The sequence below is a fragment of the Seriola dumerili genome, unplaced genomic scaffold (genome assembly GCF_002260705.1).
Source record: "Seriola dumerili isolate Sdu_G_001 unplaced genomic scaffold, Sdu_1.0 BDQW01001298.1, whole genome shotgun sequence".
NCBI lineage: Eukaryota > Metazoa > Chordata > Actinopteri > Carangiformes > Carangidae > Seriola > Seriola dumerili.
In genome coordinates, this window is record NW_019175553.1 from 68,866 (window position 1) to 92,421 (window position 23,556).

General features: G+C 44.9%; 1 protein-coding gene across 1 annotated transcript in view; it reads left to right on the forward strand.

Annotated features, from left to right (window-relative positions):
* Window positions 1–1,182: 1,182 nt before the first annotated feature.
* The window catches only part of LOC111238306 (disco-interacting protein 2 homolog C-like), a 44,776-nt gene continuing 22,402 nt past the window's right edge, over window positions 1,183–23,556 (forward strand). The window contains exons 1-13 of the mRNA XM_022767741.1: window positions 1,183–1,261; window positions 4,153–4,282; window positions 10,257–10,264; window positions 13,007–13,078; window positions 13,790–13,894; window positions 14,661–14,786; window positions 17,449–17,635; window positions 18,451–18,584; window positions 19,176–19,322; window positions 19,862–19,981; window positions 21,347–21,544; window positions 22,434–22,525; window positions 22,757–22,867. Of these exons, the coding sequence (XP_022623462.1) occupies window positions 1,183–1,261; window positions 4,153–4,282; window positions 10,257–10,264; window positions 13,007–13,078; window positions 13,790–13,894; window positions 14,661–14,786; window positions 17,449–17,635; window positions 18,451–18,584; window positions 19,176–19,322; window positions 19,862–19,981; window positions 21,347–21,544; window positions 22,434–22,525; window positions 22,757–22,867 (1,509 nt within the window). The remainder of the gene's footprint in view (window positions 1,262–4,152; window positions 4,283–10,256; window positions 10,265–13,006; window positions 13,079–13,789; window positions 13,895–14,660; window positions 14,787–17,448; window positions 17,636–18,450; window positions 18,585–19,175; window positions 19,323–19,861; window positions 19,982–21,346; window positions 21,545–22,433; window positions 22,526–22,756; window positions 22,868–23,556) is intronic.

Genomic DNA, 23,556 nt, shown 5'->3' on the forward strand with positions numbered 1-23,556 from the left:
TCTGCAAAGTGGCAACCTTTAATATTTTATACAAATTTGACATTTACCTAAGTAGAATTTTAAATACAAGACTTGTACTTGTAATGGAGTATTTTTTACATTAATAAGACACATTTACCAGCTGACTTCCTCCTTACAGTCAAGTGTTAAAGTCACTCACATAATTGATCATGTCTGCTCAAAGAGGGAACAGCCAATCAGATATAGATTGACCCCACACCTGCAATACTATACATTCTTTAAAAAAGTTTATTCAGTGGAATATGTTTCTAAAAGAACATCAATATTAAGAATTATAATATATTAATATATATTTAATATATATATTAATATATATTTTATTTTATTTTTGTGAAATATTTAAATATAAGTATAATGATTAACACACACACACACACACACACACACACACACACACACACACACACACATATACAGTATATATGCAGACAATGAAGATGTTTAGACAGTGACTGCAAATAAAATCAATGCCAGATTTATTTTTGTTTGTTTTCAGCCCTAATAAATGTTTTTTTTTTAAAGTAAAATAAAAAATAAAAGGAAAAGACAACATCTTACCACATTTAAGTTGAAATATGTTTAATAATAAAATAAGTTTTTTTTTAATATTCTTTAAGTTTGTGAGTTAATGAGGTATTTTGTGATTAAATGCAGTGAAACTAAACTGTTGTAGGTGTGGTTGCTCGCTGCGCCCCCTGCCGGTGATGGCCGGCGCCGCCGCCTCCTCCCTCCCTCCTGCCTCCGTAGAGTCACGTGACACCAGCGGCAAGAAGCTGCAAACGGCGCTGACTCGGAGCCTCATCATCATCATCATCATCATCATCATCACCACTACCACCGCCACAACCACCGCAACGGCAGCGTAGAGATCCGACCGAGCAACCGGGCTCTTTACCGATTCGAAGAGCCGGGCGCCATGGCGGGCCCCCGTTAAAACGAGCCCCAGATTTATCCTCTTTGTTCTCCCTCGACGCTTCGTAGTCTTTTACGCGCCTCCGCCGAGGAGGGGCCGCCGAGGAGAAGCTCTCCCTTTCCGAGCGGCGGAGGAGGAGGAGGAGGAGGAGGCAGGAGTAGCAGCAGCAACAGCAGCAGCAGCAGCAGCAGCAGCGGCGGCGGCGGCAGCAGTTGAACCGGGGAGGTGTTTTCTACGGTACAAGCCGAATGGCGGACCGTGAGGCGTCGCCGATACCGTTGGAGATCCGAGCCCGGCTGGCGGAGCTGGAGCTGGAGCTGTCAGAGGGTAAGACATGAATAAAAACGGGGCGAGAAAAGCGCAAGCCTTCTCCCCCTCTCCTCCTTCTCCTCCTCCTCCTCCTCTTCCTCTTCCTCTTCCTCCTCTTTCCCCTCGTTATCCCGTTATCTCATCACCACCACCATCACCATCACCATCCACACCGGGAGCTTACCTACCAACGGAATCTAACCGTTCATTCCTGCGGCCCCCTCCGCCTCCTCCTCCCGTCCCCTCCCGCTCCTCCCATCCAGATGTTTGTCAGCCAGGGACCGGCCTGGGCAGCCCTGTGTAGCCGGGAGAGGATGAGGGCAGAGCGGGAACACACTGCGGGATTCGGCCGCTGCTCTTTGTCTCCGCGGCGGTGCTGTTCATTAAAAAAAAATGAGACACCCAACCGGGCCGTTCGCGCGGTTTGGGTCCGAAAAACAACCGGTTGTTTGACCTTGAGATGTTGACATAATCATACCTGTGTGTGTATGTGTGTGAATGTGTGTGTGTGCGTGAATGTTTGTGTGTGTGTGTGTGTGTGTGTGTGTGTGTGGTCGTGTTTAATAATAGCATTGCGATGCAACGCTGCGTGACAGAGCAGCACAGAGGGGCAGTTTGGGCTTTTGATGCCCGGGATCTCAGCCTCCTGCCTCTGTGTTTTCGGGCCTGCGGAGCAGCTGAGGATGGGGAGGATGCTTGGGAATATTTTCCTCCTCCTATTCCTTCCTCTTCTCTCTTTCCACACACAGATGCAGCAAACTCTCCCCCTCTCTCTCTCTCTCTCTCTCTCTCTCTCTCTCTCTCCCCCTCTCTATGGGCCATTGAATCTCAATCACAGCTTTCCACCCTACTGTTATTTCAATACATCTCAAACAGGAGCAGCACATTTCTGCCTTATATAATGGGGATGGCATATTTTATTCATACAGGCCTGGGTAGGCCTACATTGTGAGGGAGGAAGCCTAGATACATGCTGGATGCGAGCCACCTTGTTGCCTGAAACGTCCATTTGTTGTGGATAATGTGATAGACGTGGAGATTTGTGTGACTGCGGTTCGTCACAGGGAACTTGTGTTTAATTACGTCGCTTTGCTTTGCAGTAAAAAAATCAGATTTATTGGGTTGAAGGTTGTTTTTTTTCACTCGTATGTCACTTTTGTCAGAGCTGCAGTGAAACTTGTGTCAACCTGCATCTGAAAATACAGTGACAGGCTCTCCAGGACGACGTAGAATAGACTCTGTAAATGCAGAATAATTCAGCATGAAAAGGCTCAAATGTATTTATACGTTCAGACGAATCAGGAATCTGCAGCTTTAATCCAGAAACATCAGTCCTGGCCTTTGAAATCTCTGAAAGCAGTCAAACCTCGACACATCAAACTGTCCCGTTTCCCTCTGATCAGCCTCATCATTCATAAAAGCCTTTATTTTCTCTCACTGCAGTGACACACACACACACACACACACACACACACACACACACACACACTGAGGTAAAACTGTGGCAGCTGCAGGCCTCTCGGAGCTCCTGTTCCAGTCGAGAGTGTTTATCAGAGCAGAACCTGCTGCTGGCAGATGTTATTAATGATGGAAACGGCGAGAGGAAGTTGAAACGTCACGGCTGAACGTCAAGACAGTGTGAAACACTCCAAACACTCAGGTGTGTGTGTGTGTGTGTGTGTGTTTAGAGGACTGACAGGGTTGTTGGTGGATCACAGCAGGATGGAGTCTTGACAGGCCTCCTGATCATGTGATGGACGTGTGTGTGTGTGTGTGTGTGTGTGTGTGTGTGTGTGTGTGTGTGCGTGTGTGTGTGTGTCGGCGCTCATCGAGACAAGGCGAGAAAGTGTCTGCTGTTGGTTTGTGAGGTGGTGATCATTTAGAGAGAGTGTATGGCTTTGCGTGTGTGTGTGTGTGTGTGTGTGTGTGGTCATTACAAAATAAGAGCGTGGTGTGCTGCAGAGCTTGCTGGGTAAATGGATGGCATCTTTTCAAAGAGGCTTAAAATCAGAAGGGAAAGAAAAACACGCAGAGAATTAATCTTCATTTCTCTCTTTTTTTTTTTTTTTTACCACAAACGCTCAAAAAAAATCTCCGATGTGAATATTTACTAGTTTTAATAGCAAACTGAATATTTTTTGGTTTAGGGTTGTTTTGAAGACGTCACCTTGGAAAATGAATCTGCAGATTCATTAATAATGAAATTAATTCTTCCAGTTCTTATTCAGTTTACAGTCATATCCTCACATTTCCTCCCTTGAGCTGAAGCAATTTCGCTTCATAAATCTTCATTTTATTGCCCCGTTGATGATTCACTTATATTAAATAACACCCTGAAAAGATGTTAAGTGGAGATCAAGATGTTTTAAGCATCTTGACATTTATCTCAAGAAAATCCAGAAGCTCAGACACAGATTTGAAACAGAAACTGTTTGAGAAAAGCAGCAAAATCTCATATTTGAGAAGCTTGAATCAGAGAATTTTCTGCCTTTGGTTTGCTTGAGATTTGATTGATTAATCCTCATTTAATTGTCTAATCATTTCCCCTCCTGTGCGGCCACCTAATTAAGAGAGGTTTGAAATATTTTGTTCAACAAAAAGGAGTCTTCTTCTACAAAACTACTGGCGAGGAAGTAAAACGAGGTGGTTTTCTTCCACAAAGACGTCTGAGCCGTTTCTGTTTGTGTGAAGAAGCCGAGGCAACAGTTTTCTATCAGGTCTGACGGGTGGTGCTGCAGGATGGAACTTCTTCCTCTTCTCCGTCTTTGAGAAACGATCCGGCGCTCCACCTGTTTATTAGATAAACTCGGCAAATCAGCTGAGCTCTGGCGGATAAGCCCCCTTCCCCCGTTCCCTCTCTCAGTGTCGCCTAAATCACATCATCTCTGCCGTCTTACTGTGACCTCTAGGCATTAAGGCGCTGCCCCCGGAGCATTTAGCCGGCGCCCTCATGCAGAGCGACCTGCAGACGGGACAGACGGCGGAGCTGTCGATGGACTTGTTGGACGTCAGCGCCGAGATGTCCGGCGGACCCCCAAAGTAACCTTTCAGGTGTGGTACGATGAAGCTGTGGCCGGTGTCGGTGTGTTTAACGTCCTCTGGAGATTTTAGTGTGTGATGCTGCGGGATGAAGTCCAAGGTGTTAAATATGAAACTGTCTGAGCAGGAGGAACAAAGAGACACTGGGTGAAGACGAGGGAATGTCCACACATGCATATTTCATCAACAAAGTGCTGCTCAGGTGTGAATCTGTCGGCACATTTTCTCCTCTGCTGAATATTTCATGTCGTCGTATCAAAGCTTTTTGAGTCGGTGAGGGGCGATCGTGCCGATCGTGCCGACTCACCTCCACATTCTCGCAGCTTTTCTATATTTTCCCTGTGATCGGTTCAGCCCTAGTTTCTGTGTGTACATACACTCACCAAACACACGCACCTGTGTCCTGGAGCAGTGCGTTTCAGGTCAGTGCAGCCTGAATGTTTTTTCTCTATCTGCAGTGCTTTTAATAAGGATTTTCATGAATCATCTATGATTAATTACTCAATCCTAATCAAGCTTAATGACTGAAACTATGACGCTGCTGTGGAACGAGGCTCCGCAGGAGAACGCACGGCGACGTGAACGTTCCTCGATTGAGAACTGACGTTTTATCGGTGATGTCATCTGAAATGTGGAGGCCTGTGATGAGACTCAGTGTGTAGACAGGATATATAATGTAAATATGTAGTTGTGTTTGAGTGTCGCACAGGATTTATTCAGTAGATGTTTTAAAGTGTACTGATCATGAATCTACTGAAGCCGCTTTTAATTTTGCAGCGGCAGAGATTTTAATCTGTGAAATAAAGCTGTAATTAGTTGATGAATTGATTAGTCAATCACCAGAGAACTAATTGACAGTAATTTTGACAGTTTATTGTTTGAGTCATTTATCAGTCACGTTCTCTGGCCACAGATTCTCCACTGTGATTCGCTGCTTTCCTTCGTTTTATATCACATATATCGAAACAAACACGACATTTGAAGTAGAGCTGAACTTATATATTGGTTGTATCTATAGATAGATATAAATATATATATTGGCTGATATTAGCTCGTTGCAGATCTGTGTGAATGTAATTTAGAAAGTGTTTCCATTACACAGTTTATCTGTTAGAGTTAATTAGTTAAAAGACAAGTTTGTTTTTTTAGTGCGTCTTTAAAAAATCTAATCTTAAAGAATCTGTTTCTTATTATTTTTATTTTATTTCTATTATGTTAAAAAAGAAAATGGCTGATGTCTCATCCCCAGGTTTTTTTGAATTCTCAGGTATCGTCATCAGACTCAGCTCTGCAGAATCTGCTCAGGATATAATTTTAAACTGGAATTTGTCTTTCTTGCAGTGCGGTACATTAGTTACAGAGCTGCTGCAAAACATCCACTGAGACTTAGTTTGATTCCAGCAGCTGGAAGTCGGACCAGTCGGTGAATTGTGAGGAGGGGTTTAGATGATGATGTAACTTGATGAAACTCATAAACCGCCTGAACCTCCAGTCGTTCAGCGAGGGGTTTATAAACCGTAAATTCGAGCTCGATTGCTGCTGCTTTATGAAACTGACAGAAAAAACAAACTCAGATACTTTACTCTGAGGGACATGGACTTCTTTCGTTTAACAAAAGAAGACAAAAGGTCTCAGATGTTTTAGATTTAGAATAAGACATTTGATGCAGAGCTGCGAGGATTAGTCAATTAGTCGATCGTCAGAAAAACAAGAATTTTCATAATCTGTGAATCATTTTAGTCATTTTTCAATCAAAAACTTCAAACATTCTCTGGTTTCAGCTTCTCAGATGTGAGGATTTAATCCTTTTGTTTGTCACATTTTAGTTTTAGAGTGTTGGTTTTATAAAACACGATCTGAATTTATTTCCTTTGGCTGTGGTAAATTCAAACCAGCGTTTTTCACTGTTTTCTGACTAAACGATTAATCAAGAAGTTATTTAGATTAAACGACAATGAAAGAAATCTTTAGTTACAGCCAGTTTTCTAAACTCTGAGTCATGTCGGTCAGTACCGGGCGAGTACTGAGGTTTGATACCCGCCCAATAATCAATAATTGGGCTAAATTTGACGGAGCACGTCTACAGAACAAAGGCCATGTGGTTTCCGGTTTAAAATCGGAAGCAGACCGGTGACAGCTGAGTGAGCAGCGCGTCGGCGTCTTATGAAAACAGAGCAGCTGTCAGTCATTTGTTGTGCAGCCTGTTGGAAATGACGTCCGTCTCCAGCCGACGCCTGTTGAGCTTCATCAGACCACAATGAGCAGAACTGGGCTGTGGGCCGGGCCTGTGGGTGTGATGCTTTATTCCACCGCTCGCACGAGGAAACATGAATAAAAGGGTGATTGACTGGAAATCAATATCGGGATGTTACATCATAAATTAAATGATGAATAAATCCTTCAAATCAGGTTTCATAAACACTGCAAGCACTGACTTTATTTAAAATATAGTGTAGAGACGGAAGATGAAATGAGGTACCAGGAATCAACTGGATGAAAACGAGCTTTCACCAAACATGCAAATTAGTCCAGTTGATGATTCCACATCTTCAGCTTTGTTTTTCTTTCTTAACATGTCACCTAATATTATAAATCCAATATCCTATCCCCAATCTTTAGATAAACTGAAGGATATCGTGTTTTTTTTTCTAAAATCTCATTGGATTATCCCTAACTCATGAAAAGCTGTCCTCTTTGGAGACATAGGAAATCAACGAGAAGCGCTAACTCATACGTTGGCTGCACTGACTGCAGCAGGCAAACAGGAACTGCAGCATCACTCATGTTCTCCTCCACTGCAGCTCCTCTACCCTTCACATCCCCAATAATCAATAGACACAGTAGAGTCAGATTGTCACAGGGTGGAGGGGTCAGAGAGCCAATTAGAGAAGAGATCTAACAGGAAAATCTCCATTGTGCCATAAAGAGCTTTAAAAAAACCAACAAGTCTAATTTAAAACCTACTATGTGACTGAACTGTGATCGGTCAGTGTTGAAAACTGTTGTGGAAGCGCTGTAAACAGCTGCTGTCAGTGGAGAGTGGCTAAAGCTAAATGTGGCTGGATGATGCAATATGCTAATAAATCATGTTAACTAACTTCCCAAGACATTTACAAGCTGCTGCGAAAATCCTGATTTCATAAACGCAACATCCTCTGACAAAATCTCCAAACACATCAGTTCAGGACAAAGACAGGGATGGGACGTGTCTAGTTTAGTTTGACCAACAGTACAAAATCCAAAATATATTAAATTTCGAATGATTTAAAACAGAAAAAGGAAGAAAATCCTCACGTTTGTGAAGCTTGAAACTGAACATGTTTTGTCCTTTTGCCTCGTGTTGAGCCTGATGGTGACGACGCCATGAAATCAAGACGTTAATGTCAAGCTCAGGAATCTCCTGTGTGTGTGTGTGTGTGTGTGTATGTGTGTGTTTAACCTTTTAATTAGATGGAAGTGTGGAGTGGGAGAGACGCTGAGCCGAGGTGTCACTGGTGCTGAAACAGTGAATGGATCAGACGTTGGGCTGAACACTTGGCTCTAATTCTGGTAATTGATAAACAGTTGGTGTCACTTAAAGAGCGAAAACACCACATTGGTTTAACTTCACGGAGCAAACCGCTGCTCGCAGGGCCGCGACACAGGATTATCCTCCAGACTGATTCCTTCACTAAGTATTTACTCTGCAACATGTCAACATTAATGACAAATTAGCGAATGATCAGAGCGGCGGTGACATCACACCGACAAGGAAATACAAAAATATGAAGGATTTTGAGAGAAGAAACGAAAAAATGTCGTGTTATCATTTGAAAAACGACCTTAACGATTAATTATTTACCTAAATTATTATTGATACATTTACTGTAGCTCGTCTAGTTGCTCCCAGCTCACTGTCTTTTATCGATTATTGATTATTTTTTGTGTAAGCATGCGTCTTTAAAGAGATAAGTGCAGGCTGTAATACCTGGAGATGGGTATCAGTCAGTACTACAGATGAAATAATAATTGATAGTGGAATTGATCAGGTCTGTGTGAGGAACATCCCAGCGCGTCGTACTCCACTTCCACTGGTGTGGCATCTTAACCCACTGAACCACCAGGACGCCCTGGATCTCTGGTTCCTCTGCCACTGTGGACGTGACACTTGGCTGCAACTGCAACTGTGTGTATTTATAAATGTGTGTGTGTGTGTGTGTGTGTGTGTGTGTGTGTGTGTGGCCCCTGGCTTTGCTGAGGACACATGCGTTGTCGAGCCAGTGGACGCTCTGCGGTCCACACGGGTCCCTGCATGTGAGTGTGACAGCCCAAGGTCCCAACGCATGACGCATGCTACAGTCCTCTGTTGTGTGTGTGTGTGTGTGTGTGTGTGTGTGTGTGTGAGTCTGCTGGAGGTAGATTTGGTTACCATGGTGGCTTTGTGGGTGGACTGTCTGTTTATGATGATGTGATCAGAAAGAGAAAAAGAGAGAGATCAAGTAAAAGCAGGACGTCGAGGAAAAAGACAGAAGACGAGAATCCATCAGATAGATAGATAGATAGAGAGATAGAGAGAGAGATATGTGTTGTTTGGTGTTTGGTGCAGACTGGTCTTCGTTCTTCTTTGAATCAGAAAATGAAAAAAACAGATTACCCTGTTACAAATGTTAAAGAGACGGTCAGTGATCCGTCATAGAAGACAACAGCAGGAGGAAATAGACCAGAATGCAAAGCAGCAGCAGCAACAACAACAACAACAAGACAGAGTCAGAGGGGCAGGTCATTCTGGGAAATGTAGGAAATGACTGGCTGGTCATGATCACAGCAGAGCTCTGAGGACACGTCAGACAGTTTGATTCCCGAGCCTCGGAACAGAACTTCACTCCTCTGATTCACATCAAACACCAGAAAACCACAAGTTATCAGAACCTGGATTCACTGAAACAAGATCAGTCTGACCTGACCGTTAAGTGCCACTGCCCAGCAACATCGTGGTCAGGCGCCATGACAACCACAACATCCCACTACCAAACATTATATATTATGGATTATGGGCACAGGCTCAGTAAAGTCAGTCCCTGCATCTCATGAATGTCTTTGATGATTTGAAGCTTTAAATTCAGACTGAAGATGAGGAGATGAAAAATTATCCTGTAAAGGAAACCTGAGCAGAGAAATCAGGAAACTCAGGAGTGATGTGTTTACCTGCGATGACATCACAGGTTTGTGGTGAACCTGCCGAAATGAGTTTTTCAGAGAGTTTTTCTGTGGCGGCGCTGAAAGCTCAGACCTTTTGGCCGCACAATCTCAGCGGGCGCAAAAACTCCAATCTGCAGTCGGCCGCTATCGATTCTCCCTCAGCTGTGTGCCATTAAAACAGCCGAGTGTCAGGGAGCGGAGAGGAGAGGGAGGAAAGTAATTAGTGAGCCAATACAGGCTGGTATGACACACACACACACACACACACACACACACACACACACACACACACACACACACAAACATCACATCACAGACACAAACATATGCACTCGACCTGGCAGGTATCATTAGCCCACGTCTCACATCTGACGCTCTAAATCCAAGATGGCTGTCTCAGGCCTTCTCCAGGAGAACCGTTGCTAGGCAACTCCCTCCCTGCTCTGCTGCGCCTCGAGTGGAAGATGGCGTCTCCCCACAGACTGTGCGCGTGCGTGTGTGTGTGTGTGTTTGTGAGAGAGAGAGAGAGAGAGAGAAGAATGTTGTTAACATGCGGTTGATCTGAGAAAAGGCCTTGGATATAACACACACACACACACACACACACACACACACACACACACACAAGCAGCACAGATGAACAGATTGGACCCAGATGTTCTGGCTGTTCTCCATATTCAGATTGTGAAACGCAGACTCCCCTCTCATCTCCCTCTCTCTCTCTCTCTCTCTCTCTCTCTCTCTCTCTCTCTCTCTCTCCCTCTGTTTTTAAGGATCTGTCTGCATCTGTCCACAGCTGTGAAGGTAAATGACACGTTTAAATACAAACCCCCTGATGTTAACGCGCCGCTACCTTTTATTTCATCAACTTTAAAGATGGTGGGGAAAAAAATAAACAGTAATTGCATCATGTGGCAAAAGCAGGAACCTTCTGCAGGGAACAGGAACCTTGTGAGGAACATAGATCCCCCTACCTGAAAAAGTCCCAGCTTGTGGGGGGGGGGGGTGCTAATTCGTCAAGTATGCTAGCATTCCTGCAGCATTGTGATACATACAGAATCTTTACAAAGTCCTGAAGTCCACCCACAGATTTCCAGAGTCGTCCGGGTCCCAGAAAGCTTCAGCTTGTGTTGGTGGAGAGCAGAAGAAATGTCTGTCCTGTGGAAAATAAATTGGTAACAGAGTGTACCCAGAGGAGCTTCGTGATTTGTGAACTGGCTCTGTCGTCCAGACTCTTCCCCAGGAATATATTATTATTTTTTAGGAATCTGACCAAAAAATGATGTTTTCCTCTCGAGGACGTGACTGTTTCTGGAAACTGGATCCGCTGCTTTTCCCGGTACGGGATCTGAAGAGCGTCAATATTTGTTTGCAGCCGTGATTTGTTTTGCACATATAGACGATGCACAACTGCATGTGTGTCTTCAAGCCAAAAACAATATTTGTGTGTGTGTGTGTGTGTGTGTGTGTGTGTGTGTGTGTGTGTGTGTGTGTGTGTGTGTGTGTGTGCAGCAGCCAAGTTCATCTTTTGGCAAATTGAGTTACAGAGTCGGAAGATTTCACTTATCTCGAATGAAACAACAGAAACAGCTTGAAAATAAAACAGCAATAAATAAAACTGGCGGACCAAGATATGATGGAGAGGCAGCGTCTTTCCTGCTTTGTTGGTTCCACTGTTGTTTGTTTCTGTTTTTTCGACCCGGGGGACGTGAGGTTGATCAAATCCCACAGAAAGAACCAGCAGTGATTTTATTCTGTTGTAATGTTTGTGTATTTATATATTCAGCCACTGGCACGGGGTGACATGTTCCCTCATCACCATGAACCCACACACACCGTCCTGCCTGCAGCACCAAATGTGGATTCATCCGCTGCTGAAAATAGTCCCCAACAAATGCGGCATTGTGACGTTAACACAAGCTGCAGTGTTATTCTTTAACACTGTGTTTTCACAGCAGACATTTGTTTAAGGAGAATATTTTCTGTTGTTGTATCGGTCAGCTGACTTGTTTTGTTTTGTTCCTCTCTCTTGTTTCACCGCTGGATTTGATTAGTTTCCCCTGTTGGTGACGAGTTAAACAATCAAATTAGAATCAACAAACTAATTAACAAACTGGTGCGAGCCAAGTTAGCAGCACTTAATGGAGGACAAACGAGGACGTGTTAGCTCATATTAGCGCTGCTGCGAGGACCCCGGGGTTCTGTGATTGACAGGTGGGGGGGGTGGGGGGCATCAGTGGTTGCCTAGGCAATGAAAACCCTCCTTCATGGGATGGTAACGAGCTTCTCGATGGCTGCCTGTCCACGCTGGCCGCTGTCTGTTGTTACTGACACAGAGTCGGCTCCGCTGCTCCGTCCTCATGTGAAACTCCTGCTGAGGGCGTCGCACTCTCTGGGACTGATTTAAAAACAAAAGTAATTCGGCTCGGAGCCACGTCATCCAAGTCTTTGTCTGCTTGGTCTTTCCTGGGAAAGTCCTCAGGGTCAGAAGAAGAAGGGGCGGGGGCGGGGGCGGGGGGCAATAGTTAAAGCCATGGTGCCGCTGAACACAAAGCCACACTTTCATAAACACAGGAGATTAATAACGGGACATTTTAAGGATTGCTTTGCACCAAACAAGTTTGCAGTAGCGTTAAAACTACAGGTGAATAAATGTATGTGTAGTTCATAGTACCAGCTGGAAACGTGGAGAGACGTGGGAGTCTTGTCCATCCCAGACGGTGAGAACTTATCTGGGATCCTCTCTGCGGGGCCTCAGCTGGTTGTTGTCGTCTAGGTTTGGATTGGCTAAGGCAGCTGTGACATCACCGACGCTCACCTGCAGGACCCACAGTGTCTTGACTGACCCAGAATATAAGAGAGAGCTTTGCTGTGACATCACACTTCTCCTCTTCTGATTGGTTGACTGTTTTCTGAGTGATCCAATAAAAATATAGCAGATTTCAGGTAAAAACACTCAGAGAAACCAAATCCTGCAAGGTTTGGATGGTGGGTCCAGGTGGGCGGGGCTTGGTGACTGCTTCGTTGTGACATCACAAAGTTCCAGAAGTCCTGACGGCTGGTTTTAAGGCTCAGTTTCTGAATACAGGCTGTGTGCATTTCTCTGTGGACTGAGGCTTTGATACTTTCACCTGATCTATAATCACACTACACATGGACACAGACCTTTACACTGGGTGTCAAAGTCAAAACATTATAGTAATTAAACAAATCGAAAGGCTCTACATACATGGAACAATCAGCATCATTCTTTCTTTTTCACATCCTTCATTTCCATAATTATTCATCTCATTCTTACTTTTTTCTGTTGTTTTCGTTTCTGTTTTACATCTTTATCTTTAATTAGAGACAGTGAAAGACTGGGAGAGAGACAGAAGAGGTTGGGTGATTCAACCCGAGGGCGACACAGTGGCGTGGAGTTCGTACCAACGAGAGCCAGCGCCACTTTCCTTAAAGTTTTTTTTTAAAAATAGACTCTATGACAGAATCAGCCCACGCAGCCGCCGCTGGCTCTCTCACTCTCTATGTATCTCTATCTGTTTGCAGGGGACATCACTCAGAAGGGTTATGAGAAGAAGAGGTCCAAGCTGATCAGGGCATATGTTCCACATGCTGGAGGTAATTTAGCAGCCTCTGACCCGCCCGCCCCCCCGTCACGCACACGCACACACACACACACACACACACACACACCTTCAGCTAAAGTTCTCCCATATCACTACTAGAGCATCGATCCGGTTTCATGACAAATACAGTTGCGATGATACTGTACTCTCCTCCATCGATTCAGTCCTCAGCTGCCGCCATTAGTGAATGTAGGTTAAGACTCCCTAGAGCTCAGCTTGGGCCTGCTCCTCTGTATCTGTATCTGAACGTGCTGCAGTCGCTCGCCGCCTCCGCTCGCACACACACACACACACACACACACACACACACACACACACACACCGGCCTCCACACATCCATCACCCAATCTGGTGCATCCTGATCACTTACCGAGTGGATGTAGCTTCAGTAACGACGGGTCACGGGATACTGAGGGATGTTCTGCCACAGCAGCAATGCAGATACCACTTTATTATAATTTCATTTAAGTTATTTTATTATTGTTTTGTTTTATAAAGTCAGAAAAATTTAATTTTTCTGCCGATTCAAATCATCTCCATGTTTGTTTTTCTTTTTATTGCTCTGTATCTACTGCTTCTGTCAAACGTGGATGTACATATATATGTGTGTGTGTGTTGTGTCTGTTTATATATATATATATGTGTGTGTGTGTGTGTGTGTGTGTGTGTGTCTGTCCGCCTGCTTGTCTGCTTGCCTCTGTAGGTATGGAGGGGCCCATGTCTCACCGGGCCCCGCTCGGCCCGCCCTCTGCTGCCCGTTTCCACCGGCGGAGAACCTCCGGCACGAGAGACGAGCGCTACAGATCAGGTACCTGAGATTTAAACTGTTAATTAACAACGAGGCAGTGTCGCCGTGGCAACTGCACATCCTTTACATGCGGCACAGGTTTGTCTGAGTAGGAAAACATAAACGTTAAAAAAATATAAAACTGTTTATTTATGTTTCTCCTTGTCGTTTAAAGTGACTTTAATCCCATGGCGCAGGTCGTGGCGGACACAATGTTCTGTTTGTATTTTCTAGACTCACGTTATTGAAAATGTTCAATAAATACAAATATACTGTATATTTATAAAATTTGAGGTAGAAGACATGAATATTAAAGGATTTTACTACAGCTGTGATAGATGAGAAGTTGCTGGTTTTCACTTATGATCAGTTTTTCTGCAGCTTCTAAATCAATAAAATACAGAGAGCTGGAATTTGCTCTGAAAAGTATTTGAATGGATGAGACGCCAAACGCCAACCAACACCTGGACAACTAGTTAATGAATGAAAAAGACTTAGCTCACTCTCCACGGGGACTAGTCATACTGGTCACTGTCGTTTATTGTTAACTGGACTGATATGTTACTGGTGTTGTTCATGGCCACTTATCTGGAGCATGCTGTGCTTCATAAACTGATATTAAGCTGCTTCGCTGTGATCACAGGAGACTCAAAATCCAATCAAACCCAAACAGAAACACACAAATTCAGTAAATCAGTGACCTCAGCCAGGAAAATGCCCTCCTCTCTCTCTCTCTCTCTCTCTCTCTCTCTCTCTCACTCGCTCTCTCGCCCTCTCTCTCTCTCAGACGTCCACACCGAGGCCGTGCAGGCCGTGCTGGCGCGACACGTGGAGAGGAAGGTGGCCGTGCCCATGCCCTCCAAACGACGTTCGCTGGTGGTGCAGACCTCCATGGATGCATACACGCCTCCAGGTGACGACACGTGCACGAGAACACTCAGACGACCTTATTCCTTATCTTGAGCCAGATTACATGATACACACTGTTGAGGTGTGTAGCTGCAATGCAAACACATCTGAGGCAATGATCATTTCACTGAATTAAAATCAATAGACTCAGACTCCAAGCAATCAAGAGTTAAAGCTCCATATTTTTCTCTTTTATTTTGAAGGGTTTAATCCATACAATCAGTAGAGAGGAGGCTCTGAGCCTCTCTTCTGATTGGCTGACAGTTTTCTGAGTGATCCAATAAAAATAAAGCAGATTTCAGGTAAAAACACTCAGAGAAACCAAATCCTGCAAGGTTTGGATGGTGGGTCCAGGTGGGCGGGGCTTGGTGACTGCTTTGTTGTGACATCACAAAGTTCCAGAAGTCCTGACGGCTGGTTTTAAGGCTCAGTTTCTGAATACAGGCTGTGTGCATTTCTCTGTGGACTGAGGCTTTGATACTTTCACAGTATTAATATAGAAGCTAGACCTGATCTATAATCACACTACACATGGACACAGACCTTTACACTGGAGGAGCTTTAAAAGGTTAAAGAGAAAATGGGAAAATCCACAGTCTTTATAATTTCCCATTGACTCTGAAATAATTGTCATCGTTTTAAAAAAAAAAAAATGCTTGGAAAGAGAAAAAGACACACAGACACTCTGTGCCCTCACTGTGGTTTTCTCTGCTGAACTGGGTTGTACTAAGCCTAAAATGTGACCCGGGAGAGTCCGCCCTGTGCCCAGACAGGATTATGTTGTAACGCCGTGTCTCTGCTCCTCAGACGCTTCGGCTCTGACAGAGAAACTCGACTCGTTTCACCAAAAAGTGCAAACGTGCACATTTTCTGAGGCGTGCGAACCCACTGACAGATTCACAGTGAAAACAAACCACAGACAGCTGATGTGTGGCAGCCAGCGAGCGGCTGTTAACGCGGCCTGCCACTGGAAATAGGGAGAAAGAAAAATCCTGATTATTAAATATTCTTCGAAGTTTTTCGTGCACTCTGTGACCACCAGAACTTGGATGGCGAGGTTGACCTTTACCTCAGATACGAGCTTATTGGATTGAACGTAATCAGAGTTGATAACATCGTTTAGATGTTGATGGAATTTTAATGAAGGAAATGTAATAACTTTGTTCGCCGCTAATTTGCTTTTTAACCTCTGAGGAGATTCTTAAGCGAACCTGACGCGGCGAGAGAAGACTCAAATCTGAGCAGAACGTCTGTTGTGTTAGTTAAATGTAAGATTTGTGTTCAGCTGGATGTTTACTGAACCTCCTGGTGCCTTTTCCTCTCTGTGTTCACACCATTAACTCTTATTTAAAGGAGCAGATTCGGTCTCGGTGCTTCCTCTTGCAGCCTGAAGCCACTTGGAGCTAAATTGGTTCTCGTGGCTGTTCCACGTTAGCTGACTAATTATTGACTTTTGTAGGGGGGTCTGTGAGCTCTGTGAGAGCCCGTTGCCTCCGCCACTTAAAGGTGAATCCCGGTCCGCTGCTTTGCTTCGAACAGAGCCGGGGCGGTTAAAGGAAAGCCTCGGTTCAGATGTGTTTGTTATTACCAGGCTCAGATGTGGAGCCACTGTCACGTCGGCTCAGGGATGTATTTGATTGAATGGGACGTTGAACCTCTCTGGGGATTATAAAGTGGAGGTTTAACTATGATAATGTAGTGTTATTGTTCTCTTTATATAATAGTGATTACTGACCCGAGCTAGCTGAACTACCTGAACACAACAACCATATTCGAGCTTGTTCTTGGGTGTTGAGGTTAAGATGTTGAAGTTCCTCCACGTCAAACTGGGACAGTCATTAATTCTTTATGGAAACACAAAGTCTAAAAACGTCATTATATGAAACTACACAAACGTATTAGTCAGAGGTGTCCGGTTACTTTTGGCCATCTAGTGTACAAGGCCCCAAATTAATCACATGTCACTGTTTAGCAACAATCTGGGGAACAGTCCCAGATCTGAAGTACCGGTACATAAAAGTATGTGGAAACACTTACGGTCATGAAATCAACAGTATTACAACACCACAATATGAAAGTAATTGATTTGTCAGATTTGGAAGTAAATCAATAACTTGACTAAGTTTTTAAAGGATGAGCAGATGGTTAAAACCATCATCAGCTGTCACATTTTAGTTTTTACATGTTGTAACAGTTTAAAGAAGAAACTGTCTGATTGGAAACATTCACCTGAAGAAAATAACGTGTTATTATTTTATCACTGACATGTTCTATATGTTCTATATGTTCTATATGTTCTATATGTTCTATATTGATGCAGCTGATCTGAAGTCACAGCACCTTTGAACCTTTGTTTTGCTGTTGCTTGTTAAAGGAATATACTCTCGTGTCTGTAGGGTAAATACAGATAGGTGCTGCTTAGCTTAGCCTAGCCTAGCTTAGCTTAGCTTAGCATAAAGCCTGAAAACAGCAGCTCTAACAGAACAAAGTGTAAAATAACAAGTTGCTGCTTTATGGAGATTATTATTGAACTATTCCTTTAATGTATGGATATATGACATATACAGTATGTTAAACTCTGACTTCTGTGTTGATGTGTTGAGCTTTTCTCTTTACAAATAATGGCGGTTACTGACTCTCACTAGGCCTGTCCCCCCTGTGCTCAGACTCGTCGTCGGGCTCGGAGGAGGAGGCGGGGCCGGGCGACGACATGTCCGGCATGGAGCACTGGATGAGCCGCCCTTCCCAGTTAGGCCCCGCCCACCTGGGCTCCACCTCCTCCTCCTCCTCGTCAACGCAGAGCGGAGGCAGCGGCAACGCCGGGCGGCTGGCCGACTCGCTGGCGCACACGCACATCTCGCACCTGGCGCACACGCACCTGGCGCACACGCACCTGGGCCAGTCGCACCACCAGCAGAGCCACCTGTCCCAGTCACACCACGGTAAGGCTGCACTGGTTCTTACTGGGTTGGTTTATTTATCCTGTTTGATGACGACCTGCCAGACCGCTGTGTTTCCATAAGGGCGGGTCCTCACATTAAAGTGGGTATTATATATATATACATGCATATTTACCTGTTAGGGGCCCCTGGGCAAATATTGGGCCCCTCCAGAACAGCTACTAAATGGACTAAATTAACTAAAAATAATATTGATCTTTAAAAGTGGATTTTGGCTCCTGTTAGAGAACCCAATTACCAATTATCAATTAGATAATATACGTAAAAACTCTTAGATCTAATAATGTGAACAAACATTTCTGTTGTTACTGATTTGTTTTCTGTCTCATCTTGCACAGTATTTATTGCATTACATTAATATTACATTACATTTATTACATTTTATATGTTTTCATTTATTTTATTCTTCACATTACAGTTCATATTCCCATTGTAGCTTCTCGTTTGACGCCATTTTTATGCTGCAGTCAATTTTCATTCATAATTCATCCACCCTCTCTACTCATCATTGACTTCTTCAGTTTATTTACACCACCTCCATCTTCTCTGTGGATACCTGCATATTCTTTTTAAAACACTCGCCTCAAAGAGCCGTTGCATTTCCCCGTCACCTTGAGCTGCACGTGTGTGTGTGTGTGTGTGTGTGTGTGTGTGTGTGTGTGTGTGTGTGTGTGTGTGTGTGTGTGTGTGTGTGTGTGTGTGTGTGTGTGTGACCTCAGGTATCGGCCACCTGTCTCTGAAGAGGAAGGGCGCTCTGAGCGTCGCAGAGAACGGAGGATCTCTGCGGCGATCCTGCGAGTTTGGATCCGACATGCTGTGGCCACCGCCGCTGGAGTCCGACGGTAGGTCCAACCCCCTTTTACCCATCACCCATCTCTGCAGGATGTGGATGAGTTTTCAGCCAAATACACACATTTATGACAGAACGTATTGACAGATCCCAATAAATCTGATTTATTAGAGGAACATTTGGATCTGAAATCAAAGATCTCGAACACAGATCTTTTTTTAATCATCCATCTATAAAAACCTAAATTATGCACGCTCTCTCCTCTGTTAGAGTTTAGAATATTAACAGTTATTGACGAGCCCCCTGTAATAGAAAGATATACTCTGCTGTTTCTTTCTGTAGATTTATTTTGAAGGAACCGGTTTAATGATGTGATTGTGTTTTGAAAAGCTGGTTTCATGTCGACATTTTACACTTCCTCTTATAAACTGTGCTTTCATGTATTTAAAGGCAGTCGTGTTTTATTGAACCTCACACATTCCTGTGTGTGACCCAAACGAATGTAAAAGTCAGAACGAGCATCAGAGCGTGCGACAGCGAAACGACGAACAGCTCAGTGATAAACATGATCAATGATTCACCACCGGTTCGTCTGTTTGTCTGTCTGCCTCTCCCTCTGCTCCCTCCATCTGTCCCCTCCCAGAGAATCACTCGGCCCCCCCGGACGTGACGGGCTACTCTTCGGACTCGTCCCACTCCCACACCGAGCGTCACCACATGGCCAACATGGGAACCATCGCCAGGAACACGCAGAAGTACGGCAACGCCGAGCGCATGGAGACGGGCGACGGTGAGAGTCACCTCCGCCTCCGCTGTGCTGAAACGCTGTCGCACCTTTAGCCCGCTCCCAGCTGGAGCCTCCGAGTAAAGATGCTGAAGGCAGTCAGATGAAAATAGAAACTCTTTAATCAGGAGGTGAACTCTAATTGGATCACCACCTCAGAGAACTGACCAATTAGAGTGAGGCTGCTGGTGTCGCTCCCCTGGATGAACAGATTGGACTGTTTTTTAAAGAAAGCTGACGGAGCACGTTTGTTCTGAGAGCTGTATTTACTGTTTGTTGTTTAGTTCTTTTCCTTGAAAGCCAGTTTTGAGATTTGAACCGGCAACTCTAGTCTCCCTCTTACGGAAAGTTGCCGTAACCCTGGAGGTTTGTCGGGTTTGTTATCGATAAAATAACGAGGACTGACACGGCTTTTCTTTCCACTGTCAGGAATTAGCCTGGAAGAAAACACCATCTTTACAACCGTGTGTGTGTGTGTGTGTGTGTGTGTGTGTGTGTGTGTGTGTGTGTGTGTGTGTGTGTGTGTGTGTGTGTGTTTCTCCCAGGTGTCCCGGTCAGCAGCCGTGTGTCGGCTAAGATCCAGCAGCTGGTGAACACGCTGAAGCAGCCGCGCAGACCTCCGCTACGAGAGTTCTTCGTCGACGACTTTGACGAACTTCTAGAAGGTTAGAAACAGTTTTTGAATCTTCATGTTTCCTTCTGCTTTCTGTTAATTTAACGGTTCCGTATTTTACACTTTTAATTTGGAAGTGTTGATCCATAAGAAGATATATTTGTGGGTTTTGTGTCAGGCTTTTCTCTGGAGTCTCTAGTAATAACAGGTCAGCTGACTGTTTTCTGAGTGATCCAATAAAAATACAGCAGATTTCAGGTAAAAACACTCAGAGAAACCAAATCCTCTAAAGGTTTGGATGGTGGGTCCAGGTGGGCGGGGCTTAGTGACTGCTTTGTTGTGACATCACAAAGTTCCAGAAGTCCTGACGGCTGGTTTTAAGGCTCAGTGTCTGAATACAGGCTGTGTGCATTTCTCTGTGGACTGAGGCTTTGATACTTTCACAGTATTAATATAGAAGCTAGAGCTGATCTATAATCACACTACACATGGACACAGACCTTTACACTGGAGGAGCTTTAAGTTTATCTTCATACCTTGGAGTCGTAAAGATATGACAGTTATAATAATCGTCCACTGCAGCCTGAGGAACTGAACCTTCTTGTTTGATTATCTTAAAAAGATGTTGAAGTTTCGATATAAAAAGTCTCCGATGTGATTCTGGAAGTTTAAAAACACTTCTTAATGGTTCAACACCTTGATAACTTACGCTCACATCACTATCACACCTGTGTGCGAGTGTGAAGAAATATTTTCATCTACAGCCATGTGGAACAGACGATGGAGACCAGATGATTTGCAGCCTGGTTCCTGCAGAGCTCAAAGTTCTCTATAAGTATTTATAAATGTATATAGTGGGAATCTCTGCCGCTCGTTCCGTCTGTCGGCCGTTTGCTCAGCTCTCACCATCTGGCTGCGTTTTCTATCTTCGTCCTCCGTCTCTTCGCTTCTCTCTCGTTGTCTGTAGAAACCTCAGAAGAAGAAGTGTTTCTTCAGTTAGGACACATCACAGTGGGCTGTAAATATCTGTGGTTGGTGTTGATGTGGTGGTTCAGACCTTCACTTCACTCTGGAGCAATTTTTTATTTTATTTATTTATGACAATGACTCAAAGTTGAATCCTTCCCTCTGCGGCTCGCTGCTGTCTGGATATCTGGACAGCGAATCAGCTGTCCAGATATTAACACGCTGCGTTTGTGTTAATAACAGAAACTCTGATTAATTATCAGCCGTTTGTTAGTGTGATTACAGCTTCCTTACAGCTTCGGCTGAATGTTTCCATGTGTTGTTTTCAACACAACTCGACCGTAAACAAGCTGTGAACAGTGAAGCTTTGTGAGCTCTCCGCTGATGATGATGATGATGATGATGATGACGATGATGATGATGATGACATTATCCGTCTCCCCATCTCCAGTCCAGCAGCCGGACCCCAATCAGCCTCGGCCGGAGGGGGCGGAGATGATGCCGGTGCGGGGCGAGGCGCTCGGGGTGGTCACTAACTGGCCCCCCTCCCTGGAGGCGGCGCTCCAACGCTGGGGAACCATCTCCCCTAAAGCCCCCTGCCTCACCAGCCTGGACACGGCGGGGAAGCCGCTCTACGTGCTCACATATGGTAACCAGACGCTCAGCAGCTTCACACGCTCCTTTACATCATTTATTGATGAAGCAGAACAGATGATGGTGAAGGAGAGAGTTCTGCAGCTGAGAGGAAACTCAACTTTTTAAGAACTTAAAATCTCATCTCTCTCATGTGGTTAATATAAATGCATGGAGACATTCATCATGCACACATTCACATCAAGTTGTTTTTTACTTTGTTCCTTTTTCTCTGGGACAAACTTGTGTATTTGATTAAAAAAGAAACAGCTTTTGGACCAGCGGTCGGCAACTGGCGGCCGGCGGGCCAACACCGGCCCTCGAGCTGTAATGTTCTGGCCGCCGTCAAAATAAAACAGTTAATTCAGTAAATATGAAGAATCTGAACAGACATCTGCTTCATTTTGGTCTGTATCAAAAAAACGTTGAAATTCATTCACCAAATGTTTTGTATCAGGGAACATGGACTGTGTTTTCATGTATTTTTAGGTTAATCTGTCATCAAGTACTTAGGAAAATAAAATCTTGCGGAAGAAAAATCTGAGCTCCAGCACAGACAGAACGTTTTTATCAAGGACTTTGACTTTGGATTCTGATGAAGGTCTAAAACAAAAACGTTGTGTCTTCAGTAAAAACAGATTTTTGTTGTAACGTTATTTATCTTTCCTGTTTCCCCTCCACCTCGTGCGCATTAGACAACACTTTATTTTAATTATAATCTTTAATAAAATAAAAATAATTCTCTGAATGTCAACAGTGACCTCTCACTGGAGACAGTACTCTCATCCTCAAAATAGAAATCCAACAACACACACTCACATCCTGTGAACTCTCCCTCCCTCCCCCCCTCCCCCTCTCTCTCTCTCTCTCTCACACCCTCCTATCCTGTGTCCTCCTCCCTGCAGGGAAGCTGTGGTCTCGCAGCATCAAGCTTGCCTACAACATCCTCCACAAACTGGGCAGCAAGCAGGAGCCCATGGTGCGACCGGGTGATCGGGTGAGTCACGCTCCAGCACCAACACCAGCAACACCACCAACACCAGCACCACCAGCTCCACCAGCTCCACCAGCACAGGCTGTGGTTTCTTGTCTTGGTGCAGCTGCCTGTAATGAATCTGCAGTGAAACCTGATCATCACATGTTTCTTCATATGTTTAAATGTTTGTGTCAAAAGGATTTTCAGACAAAAGCTTGATCTGAACCCGTCTCCTGTCCCCCCCCCCCCCAGGTGGCGTTGGTGTTCCCCAACAACGACCCGGTGGCCTTCATGGTGGCCTTCTACGGCTGCCTGCTGGCTGAGGTGGTCCCCGTCCCCATCGAGGTGCCGCTCAGTCGCAAGGTACTTCATGAAATCCACCTCCATGTTTACCCCCCCACCCCCCTCAACCCTCAACCCCCACCCACCCTGTTCCCCACAGTAAATAAAGAGCTCTTTACAGCTCATCTATCACCACAGCTGCTCTGTGGTCCTCACGCTGACCCTGCAGCCCCCCCTCCCTGCTTTGGTTTCTCTCGGGGAGGTCAGGTAATTTAATTTTTTTTTTTTACAGCGCCGCTCTGTAACATTAATCCTCTCTCTGGTTTGGTTTCGGCCACATCTGTTTTTCACCTCCACAAACACTCCTGCTGCGTTTCAGACAAACTGTTGAAGCGATGTTTTCGGTCTCAGCTGTTCACCAGCAACAAGTGTCTCTGAGGGAATGATCCCGTCTGAACGGGCAGCAGAGAAGAGTCAACATTTATTCCTGCTGCCCCACAGCTGTTGATCTGTTGTGTGTCGCCGCCCCGCCCCCCCCGGGAACACGAACGTCCAGTGGTATTCCTTTATTTTAGCGGTTTGACGCACGGCGCGGGGGGTCGGTCGGCACGGTTACGCACTGATCACACGCTGCAGCAGAAAATGCCTTTAGCTGCACGCCTGTCGCCGCTCTTGAACCCCTTCCCCCATCCTGCATCTGTGCTGCAGGATTTTCCATAAAATCTCTGTTTTCATGTGGAGAGCGGACGAAGCAGCAGCAGCAGCAGCAG